The 21,610-nt window shown below is 41.5% G+C and overlaps 1 protein-coding gene across 1 annotated transcript in view; it reads left to right on the top strand.

Annotated features, from left to right (window-relative positions):
• Positions 1–21,610, top strand: part of ADCYAP1R1 (ADCYAP receptor type I) — a 134,142-nt gene that overhangs the window by 43,859 nt on the left and 68,673 nt on the right. The window contains exon 4 of the mRNA XM_051612366.1: positions 15,785–15,890. Coding sequence (XP_051468326.1) covers positions 15,785–15,890 — 106 coding nt within the window. The remainder of the gene's footprint in view (positions 1–15,784; positions 15,891–21,610) is intronic.

Genomic DNA, 21,610 nt, shown 5'->3' with positions numbered 1-21,610 from the left:
TTACCGAGGGAGGCTTTTGGATGTTGAGCAACGTGAAGTGACAACCTTCCAGCTGTGTTCATGACTCTGGGAGCAAAACAAACACCAAACTGCTGCAGAAGCTGGCAGAAGACATTGTGAAATAACACCATCAAAACCATGGAAGAACTAAATCCTGAATTTAGTGTAAAGTAACAAAAAATAAAAGGAAAGTGACAGGGATGTGCATGAACAACATTAGTCTGTCATGGAAATACCATGTTCTGTTTTCAGTACTGGTTGCTTTATTTTTGGAGGCAGTATTTTTTATTCAGGTGTGGGTTTGATTTTTATTATTTTTTTTTCAATAAGTGAAAATGTGAAATATTTATATTTGTTGTCAGAGGTGTAATGTAGAAATTCTGAAAATCTTGACAGTTAACACATATTGGAGTCACCCAGAAGAACTCACGTGGGACAAGATAAAATAGGATCCACCCATTTTGCATTCAAGTCTCTGTTTACCTCAAGCAAGACAGCAGTTTGCTCTCATGGCCAAGGAATCTCTTCTCTCTCTCTCTCTCTCTCTCCAGTGTATATTAGACATACAGTATTTTTGGATGCTGATGCTTTCTGCTGATAGAAGGAAAATCAAAACAGTCTGAAACAACTGCCCCCATTTCCCACCCTACCTTTCTCCATAGAAAATGTCACCTTCTTTCTATGAACTTCAACCTGAACTGAATTAAAAGATTACTGCAATTTAATGTTACCATTTCAAGGGCTTCAGAGCTATACTTCTTTTTGCTGTAGAAGTCATGCTACGATTCAGAAATAAGAAGAGTTATGAAAATGTAGACAATTCACCTCAGAGGAAATGCTTTGCACATCTTTATTCCATTGCACATTTATGGCTCTAGGAAGGGCAATAAGGGTCTGAGCTCTCTGAGAAGTATAAGTAGTATAAATGGTGAAACAGACTTTTCTTTCTATGGCAGGAAATATATAAGCAGATGAGAATTATTATTTTTTTAAGGAAAATACATGAGTAGGGAGCTGAAAGTGAAGCTGTTAAGGTTAACAACTGAGAAATTCTGGCCACTTCCAGTCTTGGGCAAGCATTTGTGTGTGGAAATTATTTTGAACCTGAGCTAAAAGCTTTTCTGAGGCTTTTGGTTTGCTAAGAACAACTCTTGAGGGATAGACACAGACATGAAATCTGTGCAAGGCTTCTTTCCTGAGGTCGTGTTGCACATGTTGTGTGGTTTTCTCAGCCATTAACCACTGTTAATGTAGAGGTGAAATTTGGCTTGTGCTGCTGGGGTGCCTGCTACCTCAAGACAAATCAAGAATTGTGGGAATCTAGGATGGCTGGATTCAGAACCAGGTATTGGTGAGGGGGGGACCTATTAGCAGCCTTCCAGTACCTGAAGGGGACCTATAGAAAAACTGGGGAGGGATTTGTTAAGAGGGCTTGTAGTGAGAGGATGAGGGGTAATGGTTTTAAACTGGAAGAAGAGAGATTTAGGTTAGAGATCAGGAAGAAATTATTTGGTGTGAGGGTGGTGAGGCACTAGAATAGGTTGCCCAGAGAAGTCGTGGAAGCCCCATCCCTGGAAGTGCTCAAGGCCAGGCTGGATGGGGCTCTGAGCAGCCTGATCTGGTGGGTGTCCCTGCCCATGCAGGGGATTTGAAGCTAGATGATCCAGCTCTAACCATTCTGTGATGTGGTGATTATCATACATGAAGAATCTAGCATTTTCAAGCCCAAATACATAATATTAGGCTCTCTCAGCCCACACACAAGGACCCTACTAAATGTGGCATGCATAAATACTCCAAAAGAACACTTACATCTTTCTCCATGGCATGTTTTTATTGGTCCTGCCACACATTTAACAAATTAAATTTGAGAAGAGATGCTCGAATGCATCAGAAACCATTTATTATTTTTAGTGTAGAGTAGCAACTCTGTATGCTTGGGCTTTAAAGTCTTTTATTTTTTTCTTTTATTGTGACACTGAAACAGTGTCTCTTGTTTAAACATGGAAAAGATTCTGAGTGCTAAATGTCTGTGCATTGCAGTCAGCTGCAAACAGCACAGCTGAAGCATCTGTTACCCTTGGAGAGAGCCCCTGTGCTATTGAATTCTGCATCAAGAATGCCCTTGTACCTGCCAGGTGAGGTGATTTGCTTAACACTTTAGATGCTGAATTTTACTGGAGCTGAGAACAGCAGGAGATGTGTCATGAGTGCAACAAGACACATCCTGAATCTGTCCATATGCAGTAAGGTATCCCTTATCTCAGCAAATTTCTGTAGAAAAGGCTGGAGCAGAATCTGGGTCATGACAAGACTATGAAAGTGAGACCTGGGGCTTATCTGTCAGGGTCTGAAATGCATCCAAGTTCTGCAGGCTTATTTGGAATGAAGTCAGCCTTTAAGGAGGAGATCTGGTTGTAGAAGACGACCATCTCTACCACTGCATGTTGACCCTCCTTAAGCCAAGTCATACCCTGCAGTTATATAAGAGAAAAACAGGGATTTAAGATAAGGTATGCAATCTGGCACTGTGGGGTTTTGTTTTGTTTTCTAGTACTTTTGCCACATTATTTTGCAAAGCATCGTATTTCTGAACTTCTTGAAACTTCATGGAAGCTCAGCTCATGAGATATACTGCGATCATTGGTAGGATTTTCTAACACCTCATGAGCAGAGTATCTATGATGAATTCATTGCTGCCTGCATTTTATGCTGCTAACAGAGCAGTCAGCAGAGCAGGGACTGGGTCCCAGCCATCTCCTACTGACATGATTGTCTCATGAGCAGTCTCTGTGAATTTATCCATCCTCAAGCCATGTGAAGCAAAGCATTTGGGCAAGGAGTCACACAGGGATAACAACCCCACTTTTGGCCAGAGATGGTAACATTCTTATTTAATGGTTCATAAGAATTTTGAGTTGGAGTTTTAAATGGCAGAGTATTCTTAATACAGCAGCCAGTAAATAATAATAATAGCACATACAATGTTAGAGAAGAAGATAAAGAGGAAACTTTGGGAAAGAGAAAGAGGGAGCTGTATGTCTAACACACCTGCAGCTAGAACTGATCTCAAATACATTGTTCCATGCCAGTCCAAGGCTTTTATACAGTGTATTACCCTTCCAAAACAGGGATCCTGTTGCCCAACAATGTAAATAAATAAATATATAAATAAAGCAGAAGTGTTCAGGGTTGGTTCCTAACAGCAGATTCACTAGGGAGTAAGAAGGCTATAGCTGGCCCCTCTTAGTAAGTAGCTTTGCTAAAAGTTCTGCCCAGTGTGTGATGTGGGCTGGGCATCACATATTGCTGGTTCCTAGCTCTGCTCACATTTCATATCACAGCTGCTCTGTGTTCTGGTTTAGTTTGGTGGGGTTTTTGGTAGCAGGGGAAGGGCCCCAGGGCTGGCTCCGGTAAGAAGCTGAGAAGCTCCCCTTGCTCCAAACCCAGCCCAGAAGCCATTGGAAGGACAATAAATGCACGTCTGCCATTAACACACGAAAGAACTGAGGTAAGCAATGAGCAGAGAGGCACTTAAAGGAGAGCAGCTGTGCTGGGGAAGGAGAGGGGTGCTGGTGGTTGGTGAAGAAGAAGGGGAAGAAGGTGCCCAAGCAGAAGTTTCCCTGCAGCCCATGGCGAGATGGCAGCTGTGCCCCTGCACTCGTGGAGGAGCGTGGTGGAACATTCCCTGAAGATGCCAGGAGGGGTGAACTTGGCAGGGGAGGACTGTAAGGAATCCATCTTCTGTGAACTGACTCTAAACCCCATTCCCATCCCCCTGTGCCACTGGGGGGAAGGAGGTAGAGAAACCTGGAACAAAGGGATTTGGGCCTGGGAAGAAGGGAGGGAAGGGGTAACATATGCAAGCCCTGCTCTGTGTGTGTCTGTGTCCTGTGAGTGTTTGATTAGTGTGAAATTAAATTATTCTTTTCCCCCAAGTTGAGTCTGTTTTGCCCGGGACCTTAATCAGTGAAGAACCCTCCTTGTCCTTTTAACCAACCCATAAGCTTCTAGTTGGGTTTGTCCTCCTCATCCTAGAGTGTGTGTGGGGGGGGAGCTGAGTGAGCGGCCACTGGGCTGGTTCTTTGATGTTGTGTTGGGCCCAAACCACGATGTGTTCTCAGCTCCTCAGAAAATGGATTTAGGTTAGTGGGTCTGGATATATTATAGTGTGTAAAAAAATAAGAAGAATTGTACTACATGTCACGCTTTATCACAGAAGATCTAGAGTGCAAGTCTAGCAATTAAAGAAAGGAGTTAACTGTGACAGTGTTTGCATATCTCTTAAGCTCTTGAGGAAGTGTCAGTTATTGCTGGCTGCCTACTGTGTATTTATTGTGGCTAACACATGTCCCTGCTGATAGTGAGTCTGAGCATGTGCTTCTTTTTTATGGGTATACGAAAGCAATATGTTTTTCATTGTTCCTTTGAAATACCAGGAATAGGAAATTGAGGTCCAAAACTGTGGTCCGTCGCCTGTTCAGTGCATGTTCTTGAGTGGGGCACATTCGAGCTGCATTCAAATCACAAGGCATGATCCTAGATCAGAGCTGCATGTTCTCAGGTTCTGAAAATGTAGGTCATGGGGTTAAAGCCAAAGGCCACATGTCCCACTGTAAGTCATTATTTGTCAATATATATTAGTTGAGAAATTGACTCCTTTACTTTAATGAAACTGACTTCTTTATTTTCCTGAGACAAGTACTATACAGCAGGTAATGTGGCTTCTTACTTTCAGTGATGACTAGAGCATCTTTAAACAGAGATGATTTTAAGTTTAGAAATGCCCGAGATGGAAATGTTTCATGTGCCTCAATTACTGTGAGTCACAAATGTACCAAACACTGTTTGTTGCAGCAGTGGAGGGAATTGTGTTGGTGGAACTGATCACTCCTTTGGCAATGATTTGTACCCAGAACTTAGCTATTCACTGTCATGATATAACTGCATATTAACAGAGATTATGTTTTGTGAGAATTATATTTAAATGTTGCCCTTAAGGAGTGATTTAAATACAAGCAACCAGCCATGATTAAATCAGGTGTCCAATGACAGCAAAATACTTCTGCTGGTCTATAAAACCTGGAGTGATTAAGGTAGAAAAACAGATAACAGTTTCCAAGAGGTAAAATGATAGAATCATAGAACTGTTCAGGTTGGAAAAGCCCCTTGGGATCACAGAGTCCAACCATCATCCCTACTCTACAAATTTATCCCTTAAACCATATTACACCAGCACCACATCCAAACTCCCCTTAAACGCATTCAGAGGTGGTGACCCAACCACCTCCCTGGGCAGCCTATTCCAGTGTCTAACCACTCTCTCTGTGAATTTTTTTTCCTAATGTCCAGTCTAAACCTGCCCTGGTGCAGCTTGAAGCCATTCCCTCTTGTTCTGTCACTAATTACCTGTGAGGAGAGACCAGCACCAACCTCTCTACAATGACCTTTCAGGTAGCTGTAAAGACTGATGAGGTCTCCCCTGAGCCTCCTCTTTCTCAAACTGAACATTCCCTGCTCCTTCAAGCTTTCTTCATCAGATTTTTTCTCTAGGCCCTTCACCAGCTTTGTTGCCCTCCTCTGTCCTCGCTCCAGCACCTCGAGATCTCTCTTGACTTGAGGTGCCCCAAACTGGACACAATAGTCCAGGTGTGGCCTCACCAGTGCTGAGCACAGGGGGACAATCACCTCTCTACTCCTGCTGGTCACACTATTTCTAATCCAAGCCAGGATGCCATGGCCTTTCTTGGCCACCTGGGCACACACTGGCTCATATTCAGCTCATTCATAAGTTAGAACCCCCAGGACCTTTTCTGCCAGACACTTTCCAGCCACATTTCCCCAAGCCTGGAGTGTTGCCTGGGGTTGTTGTGGCCCAAGTGCAGGACCCAGCCCTTGGCCTTGTTGAAGCCCAGACCATTAACATTAGCCCAATGATCTCATCTATCCAAGTCTCTCTGTAGAGCCTCCCTATCCTCATGCAGATCAACACTCCTGCCTAGCTTGGTGTCATTTGCAAACTCACTGATGATACACTCTGTGTCCTTATTGAGATCATCAATAAAGATGTTAAAAAGAAACATCCCAACACTGAGCCCTGAGGAACACCACTTGTGACCAATGCCAGCTGGATTTGACTCCGCTGACCACCACTCTTTGGGTCCAGCAAAGACAGTGTCCATAGCCCAAGAACAACCAAAGCTGGTAATAAACACTTCTTAAAATGACTCTTTTCTTTCTCTGGTAATTTGGTGGTGGTGGTTGTGGTGGGTTTTTTTTTCTGTATATGGTCTCACTGATCATAATTTGGAAGTTTTCCTGTATTGTTTCTCTTCCCCTCTAATCCACTCTGCTGAGTTCCACCCTGGCTTGTCTCACAGCCTCAGTGCTCTGACAAACCATTCAGTCTGCTCCCTCCATTCCTCCATGAATATGTACTTCATTTCCCTCCTCGAGTTTGTACAGTGAAATAATACCAAAACCCTCCAGAGACAGGAAGGAGAAAGAAGGATTTCTTGAGAGAGCTACTCTAGGCACAGCCTTTTGTGCAAAGATTTGGATTCCTTGTGGGATTTGAGTGGGGTTTTCTTTGGTTGTGGTTTGTTTGGGTGTTTTTTTCCCCTCCACTTTGGCACAGTGTCTCTTAGCACTGAAAGAAGGAGGGAATTTGCAAATGAGCTTGAGCACTTCCCATTGCCACTGTTGTAATGAGCTTTTTGCCTCTGTTCTTCAGTACTCTCCTTGGTCCCAAAGTCCCTTTGGGAAATATCCATGTGAGAGCTGGAGCTGCCTGTGGGGAGGAGTGAAAGGGAGGAATATGTGTGATAGTTGAGGGCAAATAGCTTTAATTTAATTAGTAGATTAATTAAAGCTTTCTCCCTTGGGTAGGGTGTGTGTGTGTGTGGGGAAAGTGTTTCTGCAGCCTCCTGTAGCTGTTCATCATGCATTTCTGTTCCAAGTTCTGTGACTCAGATGGGCTTTCTATTGAACTCACTGGGAGCCTGCACAAAACAAATTTCCTGTCTAAGATCTTTTCTCTTCAGGGTTTTGTTTAAATGTAATGAAGTATAAATGGGCAAATAATAACGAGTAATAACAAGAATTTGCCTTGCAAATGAATGTGGCATCTGGCAGCACGACAAATGGAGAGCTCCTAAAAGCTTCTCTGTTTCTCAGTGGTCTTGCAGTGAGACAAATCTTATGTTAGCACAGATTCCCTCAGCCTTCACTCAGGGAAACTCATCAAGAGCCTTTTTCACTGTGATAAACCACTGAAGGCTACTTGTTGGCCTTGACTCTGCATGCTTTACATAGGTCTTGGGGAAAGCAGATTAAGGCCAGCAATGTCCTGGGCTGCATCAACAAAATGGTAGCCAGTAGATAGGGGGAAGTGACTGTTCCTTTGTCCTCAGTGGCCCACTTCTAGAATATTGCATCCAGATTAAGTCTCCTCATTATATTGAATATGCCAATCATCAGTAGCAAAGTCAAAGGAGGGACACCAAGATGACCTGTGAGGAGAGGATGAGGAAAATGGCTTGTGTAGCTGGTGGAAGGAGAGAAAATTTGGGGGGCAACATAGTGGCAGCTTTATCTGTGTAGGAGGAGATCATCAAGAAGAAAGAGCCAGGCATTGTGATGCATGGCTGGAGAGTAATGGACAATGTGCCTAAGTTGAAACAAGGGAGGTTTCTACTAAAGAGAGGCCTTTTTACCCTGAGGATGGGTGAGCATTAAAGTAAGTTGCACAGAGGTTGTTCAGTCTCTATTCTTTGAGTTTTCTAAAATCCAGATGGAAAAAACCCTGAGAAACCTAGTCTGATCCCATTGCTGACCCTGCTTTGAGTGGGAAGTTGAGCTGGAGAACTCTTCCCACCTGGGTCATCCTGTGATTCTGTCTGAAAGATACATGTCATATCTGCCATGGTCTCACAACCACCAGAGACAAGGATGTCTGGATGAAGGCAAAGGTGTATGAAGGACTGAAGATTTAAACATAAAATCTGTAGACCAGGAATAGAAGATTAAAGTCACCTTTAGGCTGTCTTTTTTATACAGTTGATTTTGGTCTTCTCTGACCTGATACAGCCTTCCAGATCTGTTTTAAGCAGGGGACATTCCCATATTACCACTGCTGCTTGAAAAGCAAAGAAGAAGACTTCCTTTCCCAAAAAAACCTCTGGAGACAATAACAGAGGGGAACAAGACTTTCTGCCTGTTACTATGGCTCTCAGAAAAGGCAACTCTAAGAATGATGGTCAGGGATTTCTTAGGAATCGTCTGGAAGCAACATAACCCCCTATTCAGAGTTTAGGTGTGAACTTTTAAGCTTCAGAATAGATCAGTCTTTTTACTAAGACAGGAAACTAATTTAACTGAGAAAATCTTGGAGCTGGACAAGCAAAATCATTGTCACCTACAACTTTACTCCGTTGGATTAACAGTTCCTCAGATTATAAGAACAGTGTGTCCCAGATCGGTCAGAAATGGATGAGTTTTTGCAGTTCCCTCATTGGAGGTATTCAGCTGAATCTGAACACCACAGCCCAGATTTCTGTAAATATAAATCCTCATTTCTCAGCCAGACACAATGTGTTTAAAAAGGTAGGTCCTACCCTCTACCTTCCACACCAGTCATTTCTATTTATTAATAAATCTTAAGTGTTCTGCCAGATCAACACAAAATAGTTACCTGAGGCTTGAGCAGTCTGACAGACACCAGGGAAAAAAAAACAAACTCATTATTTGTCCTCCTTTGCCAATCACAAATTCCACCTATTTACTTATACATGACTTGCCTGCAACTCCCATTCAGTGAATTTCTTCTTGCTTAGACAGTCACTTAGGGAGGTTTGGCTAAAACTTGGATCTACACTCACTTGCTCTGTTGCCAGCTTTTCTGCCATGCTGAAGGACTGGGGTCCCACAACCTGTGTCAGGAACTGCAGAGTGTTCTTGGAAGCAATTGTCATTGACCTCTGCAAGCCCTGCACCACTGTTGTCCTGCAGTGAGGCCACACAACCCACTTTTGCTCCATACTAAAAGGTCTCAGAGGTGTGAGGCTCTTCCCGTGAAGTTTCAGTTAGACTTGTAAGAGGGTATATCCTGATTTGGACCCTTATACACCATTGCTCTTGAATACTCTTGAAAATCAGTGGGAATTGCATTGTTGGCAGGAGGCTGTTAGCTTTTCAGGCCTAGGTAAACCTCTGAGGGATGAAGGAGGAAGACATCTAGCATGTGCTATTGGGACTTGTACTGCTAGAGTCTTCTCTTTGGAGAAGAAAGTCTCAGGAACATGGGGAGAAAACCATTTTACATAATACAATCAGTAATCAGAAAGGGCTACTGGATCTTTAATTTTATCTCAAACACATTATGTTTAGCAAGTTTTTTAAACACTTTTCCAGTGAGTGGATGCATCTTACCACTACCAGACTTCAAGAAATACTGCTTGGCATTGCCTGCCATTAGAAATAGGATAAAGGTGTGTGTTGGTTTAACTCAAGATATCAGTCCCTGTGGAAGTCATCAACTATACTGAGAATGCCTCAGTATGCTCAAAGAGAGGGTTTTACACTCATCTCCAAGATGAAAAGCCAGTGAAGGCAAACTCAAAACCAGGTTTATCCCATGTTGCACAACACATGCAGAGTCACCACTTCAGAAGGTAACCACTGAGTGAAGGCAGCTGCTGATGCTTCTGCTCCTCTGTTCTAATCTGCATTGAGACACACATCTCTCCAGGAGCCATCAGTGTTAGAAGGTAACCACATCTTAAATTCATAAAAGTCAGTTTGAACATGATCAATGCAAATTTTTGGCAGTCGGCTCAGTCTGTTTATGGATTTTTTTTACCTGCACAGTTTGCTTAAAGCATGGTGTCAAAACTAAGCTGCAGATTGTACAGTTGGGCCTTGCTTTGAATAAGTTTCTCATCACCTCATCTCTTCACTTGCTTTGAAATGTCAGTAGTTTGGATGCCATTTCCACAGGCAGACAAAAACACAATCCAGTAACTTTGTAAGGCCTTCCTGGAGACAACAGCTGGTTTGACTGCCAAGCCAGTGTTGTAGGTACCAGTAATGATGTAAATCAGTTCTGAAAAAACCCGGACAACCAGATCTCCTTCCCAAAGACCTATTTTTAACACAATGTTTGGCAAGTCTTGGCCTTGGTGCTTGATAAGAACAGGGACTAAATGCAGTAACGTCGTCTCCATGACAAAATAAGCTTCTTTCAGCAATGTTCACATAATCATGTAACATTTTTTTAGTCCAACTTTTAAAAACTAATAGTCCTGATAGGATTAGTAAAAAGTGTAATTCAGTATGAAGTGAATGATCTACTATACCTGGTGGATTAAACTTCTTTCTTGCATTAATTTAGAGAAAACACGTAGACAAAAAGTGAATCAGACTCTATTTGATCTCTATGTTGATGTAAAACACTGTCTAGGAAGGATTTAATGAAGGGTTGTGGGGTTTTTTCTTGCTTCTTTGTCTATTCTTCTCTTTATTTTTTTGTGTCTCTCCTTATTGCCATGGTGTCTGATATAATATATCCTGAATGGAATGGAAATATCCTTTGTAAAATATCACTTTGAAGAAGAAAAGAAAAAAAAAAAAAAGAATCAGGACTTTGCAGGCTTAATATAGAAAATGCAGAAGAGGAAAGAAGAGCTAATGATACTGAATTTTTGTATTTGATCATGTCTTTGTAGAAACCAAAATGCCAAGTGACTTGCTCAGTTCAGTATCACAGCTTTATTATGACTTTGAAGCATATTTTCTTATCCTGGGGTTTCTCAATATTCCTGGAGGCTTTTCTCACTTCTGTAGATCCACTGACTTGACTTGTCTAGTGTAATCGTGTTTTGAAGCAATTGTGAATGTTCTTGTAGTCAAAGACAGTTCAGGTTCTTGGTTAGACTGTTGTGCACTGTTGGCCCACAGGATGATTAGTTTGGTTAAAACTGAGACTTCTTTCAATGCCCAACTTTGATATGTTAAAAAAATTTCCAAATCCTTCCAACCACCCAACCTAGGCACAACTTGATCGATGACTATGAACATGCCACAAGGATAATGTCTTATTCGTAAAGAATGCCCTGGTTTTCCTCTGAGAAGTCTTGTATCCACTTGATATAACTGAGGAAATAATTCAAGTGGTGAAACATTAGACTTGGTGACCTTAGAGGTATTTTCTGACCTTAATGATTCTATAAACACAAATGTCTTCTGCCACTACCGATATTCCACAATGTGCAAAATATCCTGCCAAAGGGCAAACAGAAAGATAAGCAGCAGCACCTGAAGGACAAGTGAGATACCCTAAAGCACAACAAATGGTCTAGACATCTGTACTTAGACCTCTGACCTGCTCACTTTGGGTATAGGTGTATGTTAGTGTCATATCATAAATCAGGACAGTTGCCTAAGTGTGATCTTCAGCTTAAGATCATATATTTTGTTCCTTAGTTCAAGTGGTTAGGAAACATCTTCCTAATGTGGTCCAGTCCTGCTCCTTGGATGTATTATCAGAGCTATTCTCTGTTTGCAGGGACCCATGAGGGTCTCAGGCACAATGTCAGTGGCCTGTAGCACAGCGTGCCCAGTGTGCTGCACAGTCTGTGCTACGTGCTGGGAAGAGGTGCAGAGCTATGACTGTGCTCTGCAGGTTTTTATGCACCAAACCAGACAGCTTGGCTTGTTGCCTTTCTAGCGTAGCAAACGTGAGGAAAGGAAGAAGTTGCTCTTGAAGTTACCTTCAACCTGCTTTTCTCCCAGTGTCTGATATACTTGGACTAAATGAAGAAGAAAAAGCTTATTTAAATTTCCTGCTGGAATAAGCTGGCAACAGAGATTTATTTCCACAAGCAGGGAAGTGTATGGTAGGTCTTCTGATCTTCAAAATTCCTCCCACGTGGTTTCTTCTCTAGAGCATCTGTATATCTGAGCAATGCCTTACTTAAACACGACTCTAAAATGTGCTAATCTGATTTACACACAACTACAGTTGGGCAGGTCCAGAAGCAGCAGAGATGTGTTCACCTGGTTCTCTGCTCAGGTTTATGGACTAACAGGGGCTTTCTTTGCCTGCCCATGCAGAAGGGATGGGACTAGATGAGCTCTAAGGTCCCTTCCAACTCACACCATTCTGTGATTTTATGATTCTTAATGGAACAGTTCACAACGAAGCAGAACCTTGAGAGTATGTGTGAGAGAATATATGTAGGTTGTAATGTAATAACATGATTGTTATTAATATTCCTATAGTGTTAAGGGAACAACAAAGAGTTAAGTACTACAAGTTGCACACAGCAAATGCCAGGTTATTTTTGTGGTGGCCACCTTAATAAAAATGTACATGTATCTGGCTGCTCTTGTCTTTTTGTGTTCCCCCAGAGTTAAGACATTGATTGCATTTACTGTGTTAATATCTATACAAATATATGCCTTCTAAAAACGGGTTTGAATCAAACTCCTTCACCTCTTCAGAGTAATAATTTATTTTTTTGAAGAGAGTGAATTTCGTGCACTTGGTTTCTTGATTTTTCTAGTACGTGTCAAAATATTCTTTAACTGCACACATCACTGATATTGTCTGGGAGACTGAAACCAGACTGCCTCTACTGAACTCAGGAAATTGAAAATGGCTTTGAGGCAAAAAAATGAGATCATGAGGCTGTGAAGTTCAAGTTTACACTTCCATTTGAATTGTGCTCTGCTGCTCAATTGAAGGTTGACTAGAGAGATGAAAAGCTCTACCAGTGCATAGTTAATGGAGAAATATGAAGCATGTGGATCCTTTCAGGAAAACATAACAATATTTAAAAATCCCTGCATTTAACAGAGAAGCCTTTTGTTATTAACAATCCAGACCTGGATTTGCTTTCTCAGATCCAACTTATTAGCAGAGATGACAGGCAGCTCTACTTGCTCCTCTGGCTCTGGGGTTAACATTCCCTCCCTGTCTTTGCTTTCTGTCTCAATTTCCATGTTCCCTAATTTTGTTGGGGTTTTTATTTATTTTTTTTTTTTAATCTGTTGATTAAGTGTTCTATAAAACAGCACAAAAGTGTTTACAGAAAGGCACCTCAAAATATCCTGCTAATAGGGCAAGCTTAAGGAAGGCTGCAGGGAGAGGTGAAACACATCTTCCTCTATGTGCCCAGCGGTCTGCATTTAAATATCTCTTGAGCCAGACTTGCTCAGATACAATTGACTAAATTTAGTCAGTTTAGCCAGATATATCTGACTAGATGTGCTTGTCTGTAAGGCAAACAATAAAATCTGGGATTTTAACCTTAGGCTCCCCTTATAATCAATCAAGTTTTGGCTTTGATTTACCTCTACTAAAGACTACACCAAAAATAGGGAGAATAGATGAAACTCTTTTGTCCTTTCACTATAGACTGAATCTAAGCCTTCTTCTCAAAGGTCTAGGGCTACCCCAGAGGACATAAAAAGTTGAGCATGGTAGTATTCTTAGTGTTTAGTATAGTGTGATGGAATTTGCATACTTGCATACGTATATATGTATATGTGTTTTGAACTCATATAAGATTTAACATAGAATCACAGACTAATAGAACGGTTTGTGTTGGAAGAGACCTTGAAGATCACCTAGTTCCACTCCCCCTGCCATGGGCAGGGACATCTCTCACTAGATCAGGTTGCTCAAAACTCCATCCAACCTGGCCTTCAATACTTCCAATGAGGGGGTTTCCACAGCTTCCCTGGGCAACCTGGGCCAGTGTCTCACCACCCTCACATTGAAGAGTTTCTTCCTAAAGCCTAAGCTAAATCTCCCTCTTCCAGCTTAAAAACATTACCCCTTGTCCTATTATTACAAGCCCATATAAAACGTCTCTCAATACCACACTATGACAACTACTTTTCTATTATGCTTATTTTTATTTAGCTTTTCTGAGCCACACATACTGAACAATATAGGAACTGTCACGTTCATATACTGTGACAATCTCTGGATACTCTTTTCAGACCCTGGCAAATGGAGAATGAACCAGTTCTAGCAGCAGAAGCCTGAATTAATTACTATTCCTTATTTATCTTTTAAAAATATATTCTAAGAACTTGAATGTCAGCCAACACAATTTTCTGAATCTTCATCAGGATTCAGGGAATCAGAAAAAACCTTCATCTTCTTGGAAGATCCCAGAGATCAGTGGCAATATATGCTTTCCAGGCACTTGAGAGCCCTTAGAACAGAACAATGTTTGTTTTGAAGATAAACAGATCTAATATGCTTATGTTTGGTACACCCCGTGGGGAAAATAGCTGAAATTTATTCCTGGGCTGTTGGAGATGAAATTATAGCATTATCAGTTCCTAGAAGTGGTGAGTAAAGCTAGTGAAGTAGAGGTTCATTAGGAAAACCTCTCTTTGAAATAGGGGTGGTGGTTTGTAGCTGCTAAAAGGTCAAAAGTGTGCAATTGGCTCCTTGCCTCCTAGCACACACCAAAGCACAACACAAGATTCCCCAACCTGGGATTGCACCTGCCTTGGGATTTACTCGAAGTGCATATTGAGTGTGGGGTGGCAGTTTAATGCATTAGTGACCCAGACTGTTCACTTCATTCCCTCTGCTGGGATGTGAGGGAAGTTGAACTGTGCAAGCAAGGCTCTAAAACAAACTGAAGTAGATTGAATTCCGGTATTGTTTTCCCTGCTTGCTTGTTCCTATTTAGCACATAAGGGAAAACAGACAACATCTGTAAAACCCTCTACTTCCCTTCCACTTCTCCATCATCAAGGGTGAAGGAAATGGGATGGGAAATATAAAAGAACAAAATTGCTTGCAGGGAACCAGGGTGACCTAACCCGTCTTCAACCAGTGCACTGATTTTCATGGTGTTTTCCACTGAGTGAGATCTGAACCTTAGCAGTGCCCCTACAAAATGTTCTAATGAAACCTGAGATTGTGTTACCCTTGAATTGATATCCCCTGGCCACTTTCTGCTGCAGGAAGTGTATTGATTTCTGGGAACTGGTCTTGTTCTTATTTGTTTGCTGCTTTGGGATTACCTGCTTTCTGTTGACTGTGATGTTCCTGGTACAGACTAATTTATCTTTTTCTTTTTCTTTGTTTGTTTTTGTTTTAGCCCTTACTTTTCTTCCTTGCAGTGGGCTGCCTTCAAGTCCTAAGGGGGTAGGGGGGTGAAGTTTGGATCAAGTCACCTCAGTTGAATTGGCATTGTATTCTCTTTTGGCATTCCATCTTCCTTTATTCTCAGTGAATACAAGGCAACTTTCAAGCCAAAAGAGAATACAATGCCAATTCAACTGAGATGACTTGATCTTTTAATTTGGTTTTGAGACCTGAGTGAGTTTAATGGGTTGTGCAGGCCTCATAAGGAAATGGTGGAACTGAACATCAATTAATTTCTGATTCCTCTTTAAATTATTTCTCTATTTAGAGGTACTTTTACTTCAGGCTTACATGAAGAAGGAACACATTAAAATAAAGCAAACACATTAGAAATTGCACTTTGACAGGGAGAGCAACATAAAAGCCCCAAATAATTTCAGAGCATTCTAATTCCATAGTTTGGCTTTCAGCATTTTGGAGCAGAGGTGGGAAAGAAAATGCTTTTGTAGTTTTCTCTCATCTTCTGTGGATGTTTTAATTTCTTTTTATTCCTTTTTTTTTTTTTTTTTTTTAGTCAGATTGTAAAACTGATGTTTCATCATAAACTCAGTAGCTATTTTAAGTTTGTAATTGTTTTTTTTCTCCACATTTTCCCCCCGCACGTTTCAGGTTGCAGCAACCCATTCCAACTGCATCATTAAGAAGGAGCAAGAGACATGTCTGGAGAAGATACGAAGGGCAACTGCCCTGAACCCCCTCAATGACTCTTCTCCAGGTGAGTTTCAGCTTGGGATAGACCATGTCCATTGTACTGGTGATTTCTAAACATTTCCTGCCATGTCTGCGGGGGTTTCCAGCAATGTCAGTGTAAACATCTTACTGTAAGAGGTGTGTGGTCATTGAACATGGTAAGGCAAAAATTTCATCAGTGGGGATGTACCAGAACAATTGCTGGTTATTATCAGAGGTGGGGAAATTTGCTTTTGTACTTCAGGTGATGCAATCACATATATCTATAAAATGAATCCCAAAAAGCAACAAACAAAAAAGGAAATAAAAATGAAACTGTGCCTGGAAAGATCTTGATAATGTTAATGTCTTCTGTTAGTGCAGGTGGCAACAGATATTGGGGACTGGAGAGACCAGGTACTTCATGGGTCTGTTCTGTACCAGCTCGTTCCCCCTCATGATTTCAGGTGGTTCATTTCATCCCCAGGGATGTGCTTTTGAGACTCTCTTTCTACATTACAGAAGAGCTTCCCAATTCCTTCCCTGTCCAGAAGTGGCAAAAACAAGGGCAAAAGGAAAAAACCTTTTTTTCAGAGGTAGTTCCATATTCTTCTGTTGTTGGTGACACAAAGTCAAAGGATCCCTTATAAAACTTGAATCTGGGACATGAGCAGTCTTTGTGATGTGTATTTCTACCATATTTGGAACGATAATGTCACAGATCCTACTCCAAGTGCCTACATGGTGCAAAGAATAAAAACTGTAGCAGTAGGTTCTCTGGTCCTATTTAGAGACCTCTTCTCCTGCTCTGATATTTCTTCTGCCTAAAAGTACTGCATGGTAAGCAATGGGCTTTGAAGTCAAAAGAGGAACGTCTAACTGGTTCCTGCACTGTACAATAGTTCAACTCTTCTGCCTTTGCTTTGCCCTCTTGCTGTGTTCAGCATCTGTGAGCACAGACATAAACTAAATGGTTCCCCAGAGCTCCTCTGGGTGAGGTCCAACATGAGCACAATGTTGGTGCTGCAACTGCAGCCCCAGGTCTTGAAGAGCAATGCTGGCACCATGTTTTGGAAAACACCCAGCCCTACCTTGTCAGTGCTTTTTTTTCCCCCTTTTTCCTTCCCTCTCTACTTCTCATGCCCACATTTTATGTTCACTACAGTTTTCTTCTCCCCAACACTCTTTTCCCTCCTTCTGCTGTTCTGTAGTCCCTGTAATGCTTCAGATGAGTATTGCCTTGAACTTTTCTGTTTGGGTTGTTGTTGTTTGTTTGTTTGTTTGTTTCTGTGGATTTTATAAGGCTTCTTCCTCTTAAATGATCTCAATTCTTCAGGAGCCTGAAGTGCAAGTGCAAGTTCACAGTGCAGGAATATGAATAAAAGCAGAAGTGATGAGGACTCATTGGTGATGATGTGGTTCATGACTCACTGTCAAATTAATCTTTATCTTGTAGTCCTAGTTAGCTGCTCCCAGTCCTCCTGTCCTTCCTCTGAAAATTTTGAAGGGCAGTAGCACTGCCAAACAAGTCAAGAAATTAAAGTGAAGTGAGTAAATGCAGGGGTGCAATGCCTATAGTGTGCTCTTTGTTGAGAGGAATTCTACCAGCAAGTTACCCTGCAGATCAATAGGAAGGAAACTGGAAAGGGTTCCAGAGAGCTAGGACATGGTAAGGAGAAGTCAATGCTGGTATTGCAAGAAGAGGCAAAATCACAATAGCCTTTGGAAAATGTTTCTGTCTTCAGATGACAATGGAGTAAGGTGTTCTAGTTTTAGATTTGTATTGAGCCTCTCATCAGCTTCCTGTCCTTCCAGAGCCTTTTAATTATCTAATCTTATTTCCCTTGGCACCACTGGGAAGACATTACTTCATTGTGTGCCTTTGTATGTGTGCATCTGTCTCCTTTATTGATGCAGCTGTGCACAAGAACAATAGGTCCAGGATTGTTCTTCTCAAACTCAGCTTTTAAAAGCTATTTAATTCCTAGAGCTGTGTAGGGGGCCATAGGTGTATCTTGCAGGACCAGAACAGTATTCTGCCATGGATTTTCTGCAGCACACATGGTAGATATGGGTACTTCAATCTCTGTCCTTAGAGTCTTTACTCAAACCCTAGTTCTTACTCACTGTTATGTCTCCAGATATGTGACTTGTCTCTCTTGATTTTAGTAAAAAGCACCTCAATTGTCTAGTCTAAACTGAGTCTAAGTAGCTACTGAAGAGCAGTGGGTCCTTCCTTAGAGCTATTCCTTTCTGTTATGGGCTGTTATGGGCTCCTGACATTTGTGGGATAAATGGTTCTCTGGAATGACCTTTTTTCTCTCAACTGACTCAAGAGGGAAGCCAGAGAACCAGTGAAGCTGTATGGACTCTCTAAGACAGTTAGAAACTTCGGTGAGACAATCATCAACCTGGGAACATTCAGCTGAGATGACTCAGAGAAAAGATGCAAAAATTGCTGTAATGGAGCAGAAATTTCTATTATCTCCTTGGGCAGCATGAGCACATTCTGCCAACACATTCAGCAGCCTTTTGGTAGTTTAAATGTGGACTGCCTCTTTTGCAAGCCCTGCTAATAAATCTAAGTTTAGTCATCTCAACATTAGATGGACTTCCATTCAGGTGGGAAATGAAGGGAAGGAAAGGTACAGGAATTTAACGCCTACAGTTCTGAAAACACCATTAATTGCAAAGCATGAGTATGAACTACCATTCCCGTCCCATAATATACTCATTGTAATAATTCTTACCTGGTTCTTTCAAAGTTGTAAATTTTGTAATCCTCAAAATTGCCAGGAAGTCCTTCTTTAATAACTCAGGAACATTGGTTTTAAAAAGAGTAAGAAGTGTAATAAATTTTGTCCAGGCAACTGGGTAAGATCCTGACTCAGAGAGGATGAGTTTCTGGGAGCAGGACTGAATGAAAGTATTTTTCTGCAAGCTGGTTAGTCATTGAGAAATGCAGATTCTGGTTATTTGTTGGTTTTTTTAAAATAATTTAGGGGACAAAAAACAGTCATTAACAAATTTTGAAGCTAAAAATATATTGACTTTTCATGGGAAAACATTGTTTCAGAAGCACTGCTACTTAAATTAAGGTTAAAAAATTATAAATGTTGAAATTAAAAGCTAAAAATAGTTTCCTATCTGCCTGTCCAATTATTTGTGCTTCATGCAATCCAAAAAATCTTTTTTAATTGAACAGAATGGGGCATTTTCTGGTGGTTTGGTTTGGTTTGTTTTAACCATTGAAACAAAATATCAATTATTTGCACAGATCCACTTGTGAGTTCCTTGTTTCTATGGTGACTGCTGGTTCATTACACCACACCTCTTTTTTTATTATTTTTTTTATATCTGGAGTTAAATAATACCAAGAAGCACAGTTTTACCTTCTCTGCATAGCACACATGACATGCAATGAGTACTTGATCTACAGTAAACAGGGATATCTTCTTCACACTACATGTAGAGACTATCAGGAAATGAGGGTTTGCCCACGGGTTTATTTACTTGCTTTTGCTTGTACAATTTTGACATTGCAAAGTGTAGTAGATGCATTTGCAATGGATTTTACCTGTGGGCAGGGGGATTGTTTTAATTCACGTTGCCCCAAGTTGCAATTGTGAGCATTCCGTGTCATTGCAGGCATCAAACCCCAGGTCACTGCAGGTAAAAAATGAACTATAAATTGCAGTGAAACTTATGCAATGAAATGAGTTATGGTCTCTCCTGTGCTGCTGTGATCTGTCAGTATCTTCAGAGTTATGGACAGCTGGAAGCCGGGATAATTTAAAATAATGTAGCTTATAAATGTCTAGAATACTGTGGCAGAGAAAACTCCCTTTAACCTGTCACCTAAATTATAACTGAGTGACCATCTATGATTTTTGCATGATTTTCATTGAATCTTTGCTGCTCCTTTTAAACTGTGTCCTTCTGCTGTGTCACATAATCACAGAATCCTAGGGGTTGGAAGGGACCTCAAAAGATTATCCAGTCCAACCCCCCTGCCAGAGCAGGGTCACCCAGAGCACATCACACAGGAACGTGTCCAGGTGGGTTTTGAATGTCTCCAGAGAAGGAGACTCCACAACTTTTCTGAACAGCCTGTCCCAGTGCTCTGTCACCCTCACAGTAAAGTTCTTCCTGATATTCACATGGAACCTCCTATGCTCCAGTTTGCATCCATTGCCCCTTGTCCTATCACTGGACACCACTGAAAAAAACCTGGCTCTGTCCTCCTGACACTGCCCTTAACATATTTGTAAACTTTGATGAGGTCGTCCCTCAGCGTCCTCTTCTCCAAGCTCAAGAGACCCTCAGCTCCCTCAGCCTTTCCTCATCAGGGAGATGTTCCACTGCCTTCATCACCTTTGTGGCTCTGCCCTGGACTCTTTCCAGCAGTTCCCTGTCCTTCTTGAACTGTGGGGCCCAGAACTGAACACAATATTCCAGATGTCCCACCAGGCAGCTGCTGCAATTTTCAGCAGAAGTGGCTACATTTTAGTGCTGAATTAAAGTTTTTCCCTGCATGCAGACTGTGTTTTCAAGAAGGTCCTAAAACCAGATCCTATTTCTGTACAAATAAGTGAGCCAGGTGCCAGACAACTGGATATTCTTTTAAAAGGTAGTTCTGTGAAAATGTCCTTTTGTTCCTATTCCCGTGGCATATTCTGTGGCTGGCTGCTGCATTATCTGACAAAAGCGAGTCTTTATTGCTTCTTCAGACTGTTAGTCTCACTGAGAAAAACACAGCAGTTAAGAGAGTGAATTCAATTCTTGCTGGGATCAATGGCACAGTTGTCTGGTTTCTAGGATCTTTATTTCTAGTGATGGAACATGGATTAAGACAGCACTGATTGACTTTTATTTCTCTGCACTGGACGTGACTGAATTTCAGAGAAATCCTATATGAATACTAGAATTTGCCTGTAAATTGCACTTCAGTGTCCAATAAGCAAGTTCCTTAAGCAAGAGAATTAGGGAATTGTGGACATTTTTTAGGAACAGATTCGGATGCACATAAACAGCAAGTGTCTCTAGATTCCCGAGGAAATTGAGATATTCTGACGTGGGGTCTACAGAAGGAGAACTGTGTTTATCTGAACTGGCAACTCTATCCCCTGAAGCATCTAGAGTTACACTAAAAACTTTTCTTTGTGAAAATAAATTAAATCTTTGCAGTGGAAATACCTGGTGTATGTCCCTAAAAATTTCCATGTTCAATCCAGGTTAGTCACCCAGGGTCCCTCCATTAACAATGATGAAAACCTGAAGACTTCTGAGTACAGGTCATTACTTACAGACATCTGCATTTTATCACTGAAATTACCTTCAGGGCTTCAGTAAAGACATTGACTTTGTGGGTTATAGTGGAAGTTGAGACACTGGGGAGAGAGTTTTATTGTGTAGAGACAGATATCCAGAGCCGTTTGAGATGCCTTGGGTATCTGAGACACCCACACAGGGCTGGAGAATGTGACAGGCTTACACAAGGAACAATGTTGAAATCAAAGCAGGATATTAGGTGATAGCTCAGGTGGTCCTAGTGACATGCACTGAGCAGCCAAAACCCACTTTAATTTGCATACAAACATATATATTTAGGTTTCTTAGTCTGAACCTAAAGAGCTGTAAGACTCACTAAGTCAGAGTGGTGAAGCATTGGCACAGGGTGCCCAGAGGGTTGCAGATGCTTCATCCCTGGAAACATTCCAGGTCAAGCTGGATGGGACTCTGAGCAACCTGATCTAGTTGAAGATG

Source organism: Apus apus, chromosome 2 (assembly GCF_020740795.1).
Source record: "Apus apus isolate bApuApu2 chromosome 2, bApuApu2.pri.cur, whole genome shotgun sequence".
Classification (NCBI taxonomy): domain Eukaryota; kingdom Metazoa; phylum Chordata; class Aves; order Apodiformes; family Apodidae; genus Apus; species Apus apus.
This window is presented reverse-complemented; position numbering and strand designations above follow the sequence as displayed.